At 47.8% G+C, this 16,394-nt stretch overlaps 1 protein-coding gene across 2 annotated transcripts in view; it reads right to left on the bottom strand.

The window, feature by feature from the left end:
• The window catches only part of SLC26A9 (solute carrier family 26 member 9), a 38,908-nt gene extending 22,998 nt beyond the window's left edge, over positions 1-15,910 (bottom strand). Inside the window, exons 1-5 of one of the 2 annotated variants that reach the window (XM_019514000.1) lie at positions 15,820-15,910; positions 4,717-4,859; positions 1,779-1,918; positions 1,013-1,123; positions 519-694 (exon numbers count right to left, since the gene is read on the bottom strand). In XM_019514000.1, coding sequence (XP_019369545.1) covers positions 519-694; positions 1,013-1,123; positions 1,779-1,918; positions 4,717-4,841 — 552 coding nt within the window. In that variant the 5' untranslated portion in view covers positions 4,842-4,859; positions 15,820-15,910. Of the gene's footprint in view, positions 1-518; positions 695-1,012; positions 1,124-1,778; positions 1,919-4,716; positions 4,860-15,813 lie in introns of both variants that reach the window. The other variant, XM_019513999.1, reaches the window with a different exon arrangement.
• Positions 15,911-16,394: the final 484 nt, after the last annotated feature.

A 16,394-nucleotide genomic window follows, 5' to 3' on the forward strand; every position in this document is an offset into this window, starting at 1 on the left:
GGAAAACCAGCATGGTCACCATCTCACCATGGTCCTTAGCACACCCCTGGCCTCCTATGGCTTCCCCTTGGGCATTGCCACAAGCTTAATTCACTCCCACCATATGCATTCTATTCAAAATGTCCTTGGAGTGAAAATAGACCAGCAATTGTGAGCTGCAAACCATGACTAAAGAATGGAGACCTCAGCATCTTTCTTTTCTGTTCAGAAAAATCTATGTAGGCTGGATTTTTCTATCTAGCTCCCTACAGTGGGGCCCATGACTGCAGGAACAGAGGTCCAGCAGGTTTGAAGTGCTGCCCAGGACCACAGGCAGGTCAGGACCATGGGTCCTTTCCAAATGCTGTTTCCAGGTGCCACCAGCTCAGAAACAGCCCCAGTTCCTGCCCATGCTGCCTCTGTCATCTCCAGCCCCAGATGACAAGCACTTGTCCTGCAGGAACAGTCAGTGTCTAACCTCACAGGGGTGCTAGGCTAGACCCAAACAGGGAATAGATTCAAGGCAAAGGCATTCTTACTTGTATTATGGCCGTCAGACAAGCTAACGTGGCTGAGATCTCCAGTCTGGCTGCCTCCATGGCAGTGTTGTTGACATGTATCTCATTGGTGGTATGGTTAAAGTACTGGAAGTCAGACTCAGGAGCCAGCTCATGGCAGACATTCCCAACGATAATGCTGATGACTGCAAAGGTCCCTTCAGGTCAAAATGATAGCATCAGTGACTGACTTTTATACAGATCATCCCATTCCATAATGTGTCTTAGACTGTCCACCAGGAATCACCCACCCTGCAGTGCTGTCATCTCTATGTGGGGAAATGGCAGCAGTTTATCAGGGCACCGTGATGCAATATGGCAAGCACCAGGAATTGGGTATGTTTCCTAATGCCCCAGGGAGCAGACCTGATAAAGAGCACTGTCCCTGGGGATCTGGCAGAGCCAGAGGAACTGCCCTTGACAAACAAATGGACTTGGGCTGCATTCAAATCCAGAACTGGAAAAGGGGAACTTACCTGGGACCATTTGGTGGATGCCACCAAGGATGAAGTATGTTATCAAGGGGAAGAAGGAGGAGTAGAGCCCATTGACAGGAGGGAGATTGGCCAGTAGTGCAAAGGCCATGCCTGAAAAATACAAGTGACACTGACTTCAGATCAGATAGCTAAAGTAAATCTTCTGTGTTCCCTGGGGATGGTCCTGCTAGGTCAGAGCAGTAGGCCAGTCAAGTCCAGTAGCTTGTCTCTGACCGTGACTAGGTGCTGCAGGAGAAGAAGCCAAAACGTCCATCAGAGACTGTAATGGAGTATGCTGATACAACCAGGCAGCTGGATCTGCAGTCCTGAATACAGAGGCAGGACCCATGCCAACTCATCCTGTTAGTGGGACTTAGAAACCTCCACCAAGCTGCTGAGTCAGTCCTGCCAAGGCACTGTGGCAAGTGCAGTTTACTAACTCTCTCCAGATATGAGAGAAGGATGTGATCCTCTGGGGACCCATGAGGAGAGGAAGAAAGGTCCTACAGGGAAACAAGGAAGAGCCAGATGTGAGGGGAAAGAAAGCTTAGCCTGCTGCTAAACTGACATTTTGTTACTTCCAATAATGCCAAGCCTAAGGGATGAAACCTATCATGTAAGGACTTGATCAGAGCAAGGCCCTTGAATGGTCAGATGCTATGGTATACTGCAGCTTGATAAGAAGCTGTAGTATCTTCTCATCACTGTTTGTGGGGGAAGCTGCTACACCATGCCCAAATGACAGAGAAAAGGAACATCTTCTCACCTTGCGGCACTTGAATTGTCCCTGCACTGAGCCCGCCGAGAACATCGGGCAAAATGTAGTCCTTGATTTTGTATTTGGGGAGCCAGACGAGTATGGGGAACAGACTGTAGAGGATGATTTTGCATCTGGATGATGAACATCTAGTGGAGAAAGAGACATGAATTTAGAAAGAGGAGCTACCCAGGATGCAGTTCTCCTCTGTTGATAACCATGGTCCTGGGTCTTTTAGGCAGGCTTAACGTGCCACTCATCTGATGTAGTAGTGTTTTACACCCTGGTTTCGATGTTGACACAAGGAGCATGGCAAAGATGCACAGACCCTTTGGGCTTAGCTGTAATGCTGTTGTTAACCATGCAGAAGAGAGAGAGAACCAGAAGCATTTATCCAAACCAGCCTCAAACTCTGGAGGAAAGGCAGCTGGATCAAGATTGGTCCTAGGTCAGTTTTTAAAACATTTGTTCAATTCTGCTTCAACCAGCGGTACAGAGGGAGAGGTTTTTCAGGGAACACCTCTATTCAGCATGGAATGAGCATGACACGTGTTGGAAAAGGAAAGTGGATGACTGGGATTAGTGTCTAAGCCTCAGTATATGGTTAGATTGTCTTCCTGTTTCTGAAAAGAATGCATAAGGTTTCCAAAGCAGTCCAGCGGATTTAGACGCATACCTGCTATTTACATAAGATCTGAATCTAACTCCCGTCGCTGCTAAAAAATCTCAGCTGTTATCGGTCTCTAGTGGTTAAAACGGACTGGGACAGAAGTCTTATTCCCACTTAGATTATAAGGCTTTGAGCAGTCATTTAACCTTCTTTTACCTCAATGTCTGCAAGACCCTTTTAGATGCTTGAAAAAGAAAGACGTTTCCTATATACATGCAGATCAGTATTAGGAGGTCAGACTGGCTTTCATCTTTTCTGGTTATATGGCATGCTGTGTAGACTGATTATGTGGATTAAAAACTGTAAACACCATTTACGTTTTGATCAGACTACAAAACCAGGGAGATATATTCATTACTGGGCTGGCCTTAATCTCCAGTAGCTGAGATTATGTGTTTTTTTAACTCTATGCAATGCTGCTCTGTGCTTAAGGGAAGCATGATAGAAAGCAGCTCTTCCTTTGGCTTGTTCAGTGACTCTCTCCGCTTAAAAGAGCATTCACAGGAACCTGGATGCCACCTAAATCTGAAACCAACACACAGACCCTGAGGCTTAGGCTTGGAAGCTTGCATCCTCAAGTCTCCAAAGCCCAGAGAGTGCCTCCCATGGCACTCTGCAGCACCTGTCCACTCAAAATACCAGTGCTCAGCTAGCTAACAATTTCCAGGTCCTGATGCCCAGCTATTGCACTCCTGTGTGAGGCTGCGGGCTGTGGTCTGGGGGCAGAACTGTATGTGAGTTCAGGGAGAGCTCAAGTAGCTTGAAGCCCCCTTTTTCTTTACCTGTATTCTGGGACCTTCCAGGATCCTGTCCAGCCCCCTCTATTAGAGCATACATAAGGCTGGCCCACAATATGGCCGGGGAAGTACAGAATAGCCATTTTGGCCATGTGCTCCGCCACTCTCTGGATCCACTCTGGTGACTATGAGAGACCCCCAGATGCCAGCAGGAGAGACCCCCAGATACAGCGGATATTCCTGCGAGGACATCTCAGACAATTTTAAGGCTCCTTTATACTGTCAAGGCTGGAAAACTCTGCCTTCACGTAACTAAGAATCAAAGTCCTGGCTCCCTGCTAGCACCCGACTGGGTGACGGTCAGGGGGGGCTGACCCAAACAGAAAATTGAGAACCAGCAGAAATGTTCATCCAAAATCCAAACAAAAATGCACTTAAAGTTTCATAGATACTCAGCAGCAAATAAAGCCACCACGTTTCTGTGGCCAGAGAAAGTTTCCTCCTTATTACCACATGGCAGATTTGCTTATCTCTCTGATAACCTTCACTTTTTGTCTTTCGCAATATTTGTTCTCTTGTAGGGCGGGGAATTGGAGCTGAAGCACCATTTCCAAGACAGTAATTTCCAGGATCATTCTTTTCTGGAAAACGTCAGTATTTATTTTGGAATCAGACAACTAACTAAAGGAATGTTGCCTACAAAGTCTGTAAAAAATAGTACACATAGCCTTACTTATGTCATCTATAGCATTTTCTGATTCCTAAAGAGGAGCAAAACAGCTAGTTTACTTGTTACTAGTCATGCAGGTTGTTTAATCTTGCATCTGTTTCACCTCATGCAATAGAACCGGCTATTATGTCTCACTTTGCAATACTGCTTGGTGTTTCTTTATCCATCAAGAATCTGAGGATTCTGGGGAAGATTTCCAAAGGTATAAACGGTAGTTAAGCTACTGGTTCCTCCTGACTTTTGGCTGGAATTTTTTGCCTAACCACTCTTTATGCCTTTAAAAACTCTCCCTCCTCATAATCGCTTTCTGGTCAGTCTCCTTTTTAGGTGCCCAGTCCCAGCCCAAGGCTGCAATACCTGGACTGTAAATGCCAAAGAATAGCAGTGCTCAAAATCTGGCCCATGGGGCTGTGTCGTCTGGCCCCTGGAGCTCCCCATGGGTCCAGAAATTTGGCAGCATTAATTATCATAGCTTTCATATGCTAGATGGTACAGTCCCACAAGCTAGATCAGGCCAGTGCACACAATCACTCTGTGGCCATGCATAGCCACCTGCATGCTAACCCCATGCAACCCCATGCTGGAACTAGCTCACATACTGACCCCAGCCCCAAGCCACTCATCCAGTCCACAAAGCCAGAATGTGGAGCACCACTGCCACAGGAGAACATTTATTGCCTTAAAATATCTGGTTTTTGGCAAATTTGTTTAGTTCCCACGAAACAGGTTGATCATAAGAAAAGCCTAAATGCTGATCCATACTTGACCTGGTAGCATACTCCAGAGAGTGTCTATAGCTTTCAACATTACCTGAAAAGGTTTTTCAATTTTTCTCCCAGTGGATAACTTCTGCTTTTCTTCTCAAACTCCTCATCGAAGACCCCAACAGAATAGGCAGGACGGTCGATGACATAGCGTGGCCTAGTTTGGTTCATCCTCGTGTCATTTAAATCCTTCCAAGGTTAAAAAAACAAACAAACAGAAACTGGACTTAGCAGTGGTGGCCAGGCCACCAAGTTAGGTTCTAGCCAAGAGGAGGAAATGTGACTTGTTATATCCTTTTTAATCCCAGCGTTGAGGGACTCCTCCTGATTGAATATTCCCTCCCTTAAATACCTCCCTTCTCCTTCATAGGCATGCTTCTAGAGGAGTGGCTTATTTCTGGGATGGGTCATCACGTCTCAGGCTAAGGAGGTTTTTGTCATCTGTTCCATAACGATGCTAATAACTGTGTCAGTATAACCTAGGAGTGGGTACTAGAAGTGCTGGGTTCTAATCCTGACTCTGCCAGTGACTTGCTGTTCAGCTATGGGCAAGTCACTTGACTTTTTCCAAGACTCCTTTTCACCAGGTTGGGTGGGGCTAGCCGTGCTTCACAGGCTGTACATCTGTGGGCCACGTGCAGCGGCACATATTACATGCTTACACCTACGTGTCCATTTACATTCAGGATCCTTAATGTTCTGCATTGGGAATTAGACTCACTGCTTGTCCTTGATCATTGCCATGGACTGATTTCTTATGAGAGCTGGGAAGATTCTTGTCCCACACAGACATGTAGCAGTGGCTGACCTAATTGAATGATAATGATGCCAAAATGACCTGTTTGACCAGTTCTGTTGGGTGCTGAGGTGTCACAAGGGGAAGTTAATAGATACCACAAGGCTCAGACTTTATTATAAACAGTACCATCAGAGGAAGGGGGAGACCCATTATGAGTGGATGAGCTGGGGATGGAGGGAGGAAGTGGACAGGTATGAAACAAAAATTAAGAAAGGTATTTTTGTCTGGTATTTATTCAAGTATGTCATTGTCCAGTCCACAAATAAAGGAGGTGATGGGAAAGAAGCTGCTATTTTAGGGAGCATATATTATCGTGAAATGAATCACAGATAGCTGAAAGCTCATTGTGTGTGTTGGATATTTTGGGAAAATCCTTCCCTGGAATGAACAGACACTGTTTCCAGTCACTTGAGTGGAGCCACACAGATTTTTCCCTGGACCATTGTTTCAAGAGATGAAGCACAACTGGTCCTGACTTTGGCAGGGAAAAGTCTTTTCTTTTGAACTTTGAGCTTTACATAATCGTAATCCACACTCAGGCAGGTGGCAGTTTTCATCTAGATCCCATTTTATCAGATGTCTTATAGGAAACCTAATATAAGGGTCTGGATTTGACTCACCCCGTGACAGGCAAATTAACAATGGTTTTTCTGTTGCTAAACATCACTACCTGGATTTTGGCTTAGAGCCATTTCACCAAAATTCTGGGATTGATGCACAGGATTTTCTCCTGTTAAACATTCTGGTCCTTTTTCATCCCTGGTATAACACTGTTCAGGTCATTGGATGAGTTTGGACTTCTTTAATCTCCATGTGTTTTCTGCATCAGCTTTCTTTCTGGGGGGCAATCTCTTTTGAGCCTTTCTTGTGAATGGTGAGATCAGACCCCTTGTCTGACTGCGGGCTGTAGGTCTGTGCCAGTAATCTGGTCACACATGCCAAGAGAGGGTTATCTCTGCCTGGGCATGTACCAAGACGTGACATTTCAGGTAGGAAAGAGGCTAGTGATGTGGGCAGAGTATAAATGGCATACCCTGACTCCTGTGACAAGTACAAGGAATCGTCAGTGATGGGACCTCGTCAGCACTAGAAAGAATTTGCTAGCAGCGCTTCATGGAGAAACCTTTCTGGTGCAGACAGTCAATACTGGCAAGAAGAAGCTTTTACCTGGATAGGTCCTATTGGATCCCCAAATAAAAGAAGCTATACTAGCATCATGACTGTTGCTGGTATAAAAATGTCATTTAAATCATCCCCTGCTGTATGGGCAGAAGTTTTTAGTGCAGAGCTGGGCTGGACCATGTTTTTGCCTGGTTCAAAAGATGCCACCTCCACAGCACAGCACCTCCTAGCAGCATTCCAGGGCATTGTCTCAGGACTGGCTCAGACCAAAAGAGAAGTGTTTTCCCTTGAGATGTCTCCAAGCCCAGTCCCAAGAGTGCATGAGATCCTGGCCCAAGGTGGCACAGCTGCAGGCTACCGGATTGCACCTATCAGTGCCTTGCTTGCACAAGCATCTGTTGTTTTAGGGTGCTTATACACGTGGCAGAGTTTTAGTCCTCAGGGTTGCATTCTGTGCCCCCTAAATTGAAATGATGAGTTTTGTTTTTTCTGTCACTGTATATATGTCATTGTCATGGTGGCCACAGGCGCCTGCTGAAGGCAGAAGCAGCGAAGGGCCCCATCCTTTTTCTTTCTTTTTTTTTTTTGTCAGAGCTTGCCTACCTCTCCCATGGCTGGTGGGTCATTAATCTGTGCCATTAACCTGTCAGCTTGCCTTCCAGCCACAGGAGAGGCAGACAGTCTACGCTGAAAAAAAGGATTGGGGCCCCACACCACTTGTGCCTTCAGCAGGTTCCTGTGCCCAGCAGGATGCCTGGGGCTGCCTGGGAATGGGCTGGCTTGCCCCTGGGGCAGCACAGGGGGATGGCAGGAGGGTGGCAGGGTGCGCTGGGGGTGGGAGAAGGCGGCAAGGACGACACATGAGGTGCTGGAAACCCAGGCAGGCTCCAGGGAAATTACAGCAGTGCAATCAAAACTACATTGGGATGTTGTTTAGTTTGCAACGATGCAAACTCATTTAAAACCCCCAAAACGTGCATACATGTAATGTGTGACAGCATTAAGCCACACAAAACAAAATTTTCGTCACGTGTACATCGTGAAATCATTACATGTACAAACACCCGTAGCCTCCAAAGCTGTGCCTTCCCCAGGCTTTATCCAAAGACAATGGGTCATTTTTATAATAGCAGACCTGAGGATGCAGGTGGCACTGGTGAGCCTCGGTTACACTGCAGCTGCCAGACACCCCTGTTTTCTTTGCAGCACTTTCTTCCAGGAAGCAGGCTAAGGGCACGTGGGGATTTTGCAGTTGTTTCATTAATTTCCCTGACCTATTTGGCCCTACCCATGCTGCCTGTCATGAGCCAAGAGTCTCCTTCATGGAGTGTGTATTGAATATGGTCTGGTCCTATCACCACTTGCTCCTGAAACATTTTCAGTTCTAATAGAAGTATGGGTAAATGGGGATCGAGGCCTGCAGGTCCATTTCTGTGTGCAGACGCTGTCTCTTATGGAGCAAACAATGGTGACACTGGCAGAGTCATGAGTGAAAATATCATGCCAAATGCATTACAAACCTATAACCTAACCCTGAGGGGGCCTGAGCTCTCATAACTCCTGGTTTTCACCTTTCAGGCACTGCATGCCTCAAGGAAAGGGTCATGTACCTGCCAGCCAAAATCTTGGCCTCGCTGAAATCAAGGGGAATTTTACCACTGAGTTCCTCGAACTTGGGATTCATCTGCAAATGTTTGCCTACAAGAGTAATTTTACTTCTAATGTAGCTGCCTCTGGGTTGGAGCCTGGTTGATTTTATGTGCTTCAATCTAGCACAAGAACCCAGGGCAGGAAGTAGAGCATGATGCATACGGCTGAAACCGCCTAGGGAATATAGGTCAGCAAAATAATTACTCTGAAGGAAACTTGGCCAGGGCACAAATGTTTGCTAGCAGCCCAACTATTGCAACAAGTGCCACAAGAGCATTAATGATCACACTTGGCACTGAGACTTTGGTTTCACCCATCACTCCAAGCCACAGCTCTTCTGACAGCATGTGCTCCCAATACCAAGCCCTGCTGTGAGCTAACTCAGTCAGGTGAGCAAGGCTTTCCACACAACTCAGGCCGTCCTCGGCAGATCAGCCATCTTAGCGTGGACCGCACCTGGCTCAGGTGATAGGACAAGGTGTCAGGCAACAGCAGTAAGAGCTCCTCCCTGAGGGCATCATTGCTTATTCACGGCAGTGCTGGCCAGAGGTCAGCACTCCGGCTGGCATGAGCTCTGTTGTTTTTTCCTGTTAAGATTGAAATCTGGCTCAGGTTCACCCTAAACACCGTCCATGCTTGCCCCAGGCTTTGGTCTTAGGCAGGACTCTCAGTTTCTTTTTGGCTTATTCCAAACTCTTTTTTGACTCCCCCCAGGACTGACTTCAGAAACTTCCACCCCCCGCCTCCAGCCTTGCTCCATATTCTCATTGCAATCTGAGTCTGCTGCAGAGTGCCCCGACCCACAGATCTGCTCCAGCTTTCCAGCCCTGTCCTGCCCACCCAGGGTCCCTCTGAATTCTCAGCACCCCCCACCTCGCCCATACTTTCTCCTGGATAGTACTTTCTGGCTTCACCGAGATTCCCAGTTACCCCAGCTGGGGCTTGCTTCAGCTCCCCAGTCCCCTGCTGATCCCTCTAAAACACAAGTGGAGCCAAATGACTCTAGTCTCAATGGTCCTGGCTTGAGTTTCAGGCACGTGAGACTCTAACCCTCTCCTAGCTTCATTTCTCAATCCTGTTGCTCACCAAGTAACATGCCTGCCCTCAGAGGGACTGCATTAGTTAGTTATATCACAGCCCTTTAATGAAGTTCTTCCTGCTGAGCGAAAGTGCTGGCAAACAGGAGAAATAATAAACAAGGCAAGTATAAGGGAGAAAATATCCGTAGGATTAAACTCCATCTTAAACAAACAGGCTGATGATGTCAGCATCTTGGACGGAGTCAAGTTCTTGAGTTGGCTTATCAATGGCCTTGCCCTAGATCAAACAGCGGGTTAAACCTTTGAGATTTCAGAGCTAAAGAGCAGCAGCCATGTGACTGCACGGTGAACAAAAGGTGAAGCCAGCTGTGCTGGAGCTGCTGGAAAAAGATGGGGTGAACTGGGCATGTGGTTTAGTGCTAGAATAAATCATGATGCCAAGCAGAGGCAGTGCAGCCGGTCTGTGGGAACCATAGCAGAAAGGCTGGAGAAAACCGTAGCGCTGCCACACGCTACTTTGTTTACTTGCGGCCAGCTTCCATATATGCAGGCACTCAAATAAGGGACTGGATTTTCAGGATTGAAAATCAAGTAGGGGAGTGGGGCTGAGCCTTTCTGACCCAGTCATCCCTGCCTCTGTGGGAGCTGCTGTGCGCTGAGAAATAAGGCCTTGGCTCTAAGTGATGAGCAACCTGACAATAATTTGGCCCTAGACTTTGAAAAACAAAGGAGCACTCCGAATCCTTAAACCATGACATAGAGCTATGAGCAAACAAAGGTCTGAGGCAAAACTATTCTGCTCCAAGGATACGGAAAAGGTGAGATAAAGTATCCCATAAGGTCATACAAGCAGAGTATCAGCTGAGTGCCCAGGCAGCTCCCCAGGGGCTGCTTTGTGCCCTGCCAAATTCAAGACCTCCCACGTGTGCCAAGCATCAAGTTTTTTCTTGGCACGCATATTGCTGACACAATTGCCGGGTTTTTATCGCTGGTGATAGCCGTGTCAGGGAAGAGGAAAGTCACATTGAGTTTCACTCAGTGTTGATAGGACTGAACAGCAGGAAAACACCTTCTGGTGCTGGTGAGTCTAGGCAAGGGGGATGCTTCAGAGCAGGGAGCATAAATCCATACTTGGGGAAATCAATTTTATTTGCAGATTGTCTGATCATATTGTGTTTAACAGAAAGGGCCAAATTCACCCCACCCCAAGAAAGATATATGCCTCCAGGGGAGCTCCCGATGGGGTGAAGTGAAGTTGTTTTAAGGAAAAATGCCAATCATTTACCTTTGTCTTTTAACGCATGATTATCTCCAGTCTTTTTTTTCCTCTTTCACATTTTCTCCTTGAATTCTTATGTCAGACTAAGGTCAAGCTCTGGTCCTTTCCCAGCTCTAGATTAATCTTGTATACCTGCCTCTGCCTCCACTTGCTGAGGCAGTGTGACAACAAGCAGTGGCACTCATGACACCTCTGTGCACATCCTAAGCCGAGCAGAGGTGTTAAAGTTGTGACTGCAACGCCCAAGCCCGGTCTGTTGCTCCTGTTCCTCTGAACTGGCAATGCCAACGTTTTCTGTCTGCCTGAATGAGTAACCACAAGCTCTGCAACTGCACCAGTTCACTGAGATCTACTCCCTCCCGTGGTCCAGTAGGAGCCTCATGGGCAATGATATAAGCACAGCTGGAAGGGAGGGGGCATGGGTGTGGATGAGTCTTAATGCCAACTCTGGCAGAGCCAGCATTGCTGTGCACATGCCTTGGAAGCCCCAAGAGCAGGCAAGGAGCTAATCCCTCTCTTCAGATGAGCCCCTGGTGATGTGTCCTCACACGTGGGACTCTGGAGTGGCCAGTGTGACTGTGGAAAGACTTTATATAACACCCAGCCTGCTGAAATCACTTTGGGTTACTTGCCACTTTCCTTTTGTGTCATGGAAATGAGGTGGCAGAGAGATGGGTTTGGGGAAGGATGATGTAGAAGTCACAGGCCCCAGGTCAGAGGAAGGTTCCTTGCAGTGGTTCAACAGGTAAGGCTTAGGTCTGGATCCTCAGCTGGGGTAAATTGGTGCTGCCCCACTGAAGCCAATAGGATGGTGTAGATTCACAGAGCTGAGGGACTGGTGCTTAGCTCCTATTGCCTCTCCCCTTGCTGTGAATTCTTTCCTGCCAATTAAAGCCCACCTCAGCCCTCCTACACCGTGCCCTCATCCTTCACCTCCATTCTGTTTCTTGTAGCATTGGATTGAGGAAGAAGGTCTCTGCTTTACGTGGTTGCAAAAGACTGCTCCATAATTCCCCCACACTGTGGAATACTGACCTAACTCACTCCATCCACCTGCCTCATATTCCTTGCTATGTTATTTGTGTGCTAGTACCGTCTAGAGGACTTGGGCAGGATCAGGGCCTCTTTATGTTGGGCATGTTACACACACAACCTCACCAGCACAGTTAAGGCAGCCACCCCAGATCAGGTGTAGTTACAACAGTGTAGAAATACTCAGACTACTACATCTCATTCTGGACCTTATTTCACAAGAAAAATAAGCTATATGGGTGTAAAGGACCTAACAATGGGTCTGTGGTATGGTTCTACCAGCTATAATTATGTCAGGAAAAAATCATCACCTTTACTAATTTATTTAGGCTTAAAAAAAAGAAAAGAAAGAAAACTAGACAGTACAGAGAACATTTTGAGTTATATCTTTGGAGTGCAAGGCAGCATCCTGCATGAGGCTGAATTTGGTTCCTTATTTCCAGGGTTTTTGGTTGTAGCCGTGTTGGTCTAAGGACATACGCAGGCAAGGAATCTTGCCTTCCTTATTTCCAGTTTCTTATTCCTGGTTCCTGATTCCTTTTTCAAAGTTAATCTTTACATAATTAGAGATTGTTAGTAATGAATTAGACATGCTAAAGACTTTGAATTTCATCATTGGGGTGACCTTTACCCCATTATCCCAACCTAATCTCAGGTCCTTATTTGGGGCTATGTACTTGATACATGATACCATTTTACAGTTTTATTAGTAAATTTACATTTTTAACAGAATTCTAACTCTGTATCATGTCTAATTTATTACTAACAACCTCTAATTATGTAAAGGTTAGCTTTGAAAAAGGAACCATGCACCGGGAATAAGGAATAAGGAAATGGGATTAAGGAACCAACTTCAGCCTCATGCACCCTGTAGAGATACCCAGGAGTAGCTCTGCCTGTGGTTGCTCCAGCACTGGAAGCCATGTAACTGCCTTAATGTAGAGCTGCCATGGGCAAATGAGCTGTGCTGACTAGCAGGGTATATATTAGCCCAGCTGCAGCAATGCATTAATGTGGCTAAAGTGCTTCCAGTGCCAGTGTCAGTACATACAGAGCTAGTGTGGGCTACTTCTACAGGGCACTGTCTTACTCTGTCTAGATGTACCTTGGGTTCAACAGCCAGCCCTTCCACAGCTAACAGCGGGAGAGGCTGGACACTGAATGCTTCAGAAACATGGCCTTAGGAGTACCGCTGTAAGGGTGACTTGAAAAACCCAGATGACATGGCTATGAAGAGAGTGGATGGATTTGTTGCAAAATACCTTACCCTAAGTGGAGATTTTTCTTCAAAAAACAGCAAAGCCCACCAGGGAACTTAGCTCTTGACATTGATTGATTGATTTTATATGGCAGGTGCTCACATACTGTGGTGAAGAAGGTAGGGCAGGGTGGCACCTCCGGGACTAATTGAGTCAGAGAGACATGAACTTACATAGGTTGAACCCTCATAAAGCCATGAGACGGATGGATGGATGGGGAGAGGAGTATGTGGCAGTGCCCAGGTAGACAGCTTGAGCTAGGCAATCAGGCTGCAAAAGAAGGGGAGGGGTTCCCTACACCCTTGTCCCCCATGTCACCCCCCTGTAGCTCATACTTTCACAAATCTGAGCCCCGGCCTCTCCAGCCCAAACTGAAGAGCCCCATCCCTGTGCTTGTCCCAGCAGCCAGGCTTTGAATCAGTGTTTTATTTTGGTGCAGATTAAATAGTTGGCAGCATTAATAGGTGATTTCCAGAAGGCAGATGGTCCTTTCTAACAAGACCCAAGCAGGCACCAGGCAGCAGCTCGGGTGCTGCACTCTCACTCCAACGCTGTTGGGCCAGTGCCAATGTTTGATGTACCACTTCACAGGAGTTTCTAACCGAACGAGCTCTGCGCTTGGTAACCGTACCGAGACGGGCGGCAGGCCGGCTGCCTGCAGGGGAACCCAAAGCATTTGGTACAGAGGGAGGCTATTAGGTAAAAGGCTCATACTCCAAGGCCCAAAGTCTGGCCTCACTCACCTGGGTGTAAACCCAGACTATCCCTGTTGCACTCTGCGGATTTATGATGGATTGACACTTGTGCAAATGAGACAAGAATTTGGCCCAGTCTTTCTTAGATTTGTGTAAATAACTTGCTTGCTCTCAGCCCCACCCCTGCATCTAGTCCCAGTTTCATCTGGGGGGGGAGGGAGAAGTGCTGGCATAATGCAAGGGAAGTGGAGGTGGGGAGAAGAAGGCAGCGAGCCTCTTGGTGGGCAAGCAGGAGCAGGAATGGTTGGGGGAGGGTGGGGGAACCACTCCTTGCAGGAACCCCCTGGAAGACAAAATGATCCTGGCAGGCTGACTCCACTGCAGAGCTCCAGTTCGGAGAGCAGGAGGAGTTAAAGTCAGTTGTCAGTGCAGGGAAAAGGTGCTGCTGTGCGGGCCTGGAGACTGGTGGTCCCTGCTTATCAGCCTCATTGCCACACACTGCCTCACCTGCATGCCTCAGCCCTGCCGGGCCCATCTCAGGAAATGGGAGGGGAGCTCAGTGTCCTGTTTCCAGATCTCTGCTGGGACTGAAGGCAAGGGAACCAGTGTCAGGGAGACGCTTGTCCAGCAAGAAGCGGGCTGGCAAGCCCACAAATTCCTTCTCATTAGCCCACTAAAATGAGGAGACCCCCAGCACCAGCCTGGCTTGGATCCCAATGGAGAGCCAAGACCACTGAGGGCAGTCAGAGCTGCACCTGGGATAAGGCTCACGGCCCCTTGGCAAGCAGAGTTTAAACACTAAGGACTTCACCAGCGTCAGCATTTGGCCCTGGGAAAGCTGTCTGTCCTGCTCCCCATCCCTTCACCACTGTTATAGATGCAGTGTCTTTGCAGCCCGTGGGGAAAAGGGCTGAAAATGGACTTAGTAAAGTGTAAAATGGGCCTGCCCAGCACCCAGAGCAGCTACGTGTACCTGTAGCACTGATCTCGCTGCTGCCCTTTGGAGAGCACATGGGCAATGGAAAGTCTGAGGAATTAGCAAGTTTGCAGACTGCAGCATTCCTGCACCGCCTGAGAAAGCTCTTATCCAGGCTGCCTGCTGAGAGCTCTCCAAGGCACACGCTCCCTACCCTGATGCCAGAGAAGGAAAAACACCTTGTGGGTCAGACAGCTTGTCCTCCCCAAAAGGCAGGGGCAGGGGAGAGCATTTCCCCAGCCCTAAGCATATGAACCTAGGCAGAGACTCCCCTCGGCATCCTTCCCCTCCCAGCCCAGTCCTGCCCACTTAGCTCTTGAAAGCATTTTTTGCCAAGCACCCAATAGCAGACGGGGCCACCTCAAGCACTAAGCCAGGCAAAGAGCAAGCCCCGGTGCTTTCCACCTGTGTACCTAGCAGCTGCACTTAGGGTTTAGCTGGATCCATAGGTACCTTCCCCATGACTTTGTCTTGCTGACCATGGTCCGTGAAGATGTAAGCACCTTTTTGGGACAGTGCAGGGCAGGGCTGTTCTCTGGGGTCACTTTGCTTAGGGCTCTGTCCAGCGTAGGTCTCCCAGGCGCAAGCAGCTTGCACACTCTCCTCCAGGCTAACAAGCCTGGAAGCACCTTTTGATTTTCAGCCTAAGTTTTCTTCTCCGGACTGCCCCCACAAACCCCTGTGGGTTTCATCCTAAAGAATTCCTCTTTCTCTTTGATGAGTTAGACTGGACTATGATTTTATATCCCCCGCATACACACGCACAAATAAATAGATACTCCTTTCACACATCACTTAGCCACACTATGCAGCCTCCATACCTCTGATTTATGTAGTAAACTCCTTGGTGCAGGGACCTGTCCTCAAAGCCCCCTATGCAGCAAGGGGAAGCCTGGATGATCATGTCAGACCAGGACCAACGGGTCTGTCATGACTCTTAACTTTCCCTTCCCAGGCCAACACCCCCTGATCTCAGTGGGAATGTGCCTGAGTAAGAACAGCAGGCTTTATTCCAATAATAATGAATTCCCATTATTTGGCTTCTGCAACCTTTCCCCATAAATCAAGCCCCTTGATCATTGTTGTCACTAATTCCTCAGCAAATCTGCTCTTGTAAATCCCCTCTGCGAAAAAATAAAAAACAGCAACAACAACAACAACAAAAAAATATTAAAAAAGCCCCACACCAGTTCTCCAGCTCCTGAAACTCACACCCAGGGGCTGTGCAACCAGAGTGCAAATCCCCCACGCCCACCGAACAAAGAGCCCGATTGTTGGAAGCAGGGTTTACCTTCACCTTGCTGGAGAGAAGAAAGGGCTGATTCTGCTAGGTGAGCTGCAAATGTGTCAAGAAACCCAATGCAGAGAGTTGCTTCTGAGGAGGTGTGCAGAGACTGTGCTCAAATAAGCCAGTGAGTCATTTATAAATCACCTCAGTCAAGGGGACTGAGGGCTGTGCTTGGCGTCTGATTGGCTTGTTGGGAAGTAAGTACACCCAAGCTAAGCTCAGGAGATAGCAGGTGGAGATAAGGAAAGATCTGAAGAGGGACAGCTCTCTTTTTTGTCCCCCTCTACACCCCCCTTCCAGAATTAGGCTGTTTGATCCCATTTACAATTCCCTTGATACACCCAGGCCCTCCAAGACAATAGGTCATATTCAGTGTCATCCAGGGTCCCCCACTGTTTGGACCTTCATTGAGGGAGAAGATGCTTTTGTTGACCTGGGCTACAGTTTCCTGGCGCACTGGCCGGTGTCTCCAGCCTGTCTTTGTGTTCGGGCTGACTCTCAGCCGCAGAAAAGGACAATGGAGTGCATTGTGCCAATTCCTGGACTCCCAGAGGTTGGGCTTTGAAGATGGGATTGGAGAGGAA

Source organism: Gavialis gangeticus, unplaced genomic scaffold (genome assembly GCF_001723915.1).
Source record: "Gavialis gangeticus isolate Ggan-Ray unplaced genomic scaffold, GavGan_comp1, whole genome shotgun sequence".
Lineage (NCBI taxonomy): Eukaryota > Metazoa > Chordata > Crocodylia > Gavialidae > Gavialis > Gavialis gangeticus.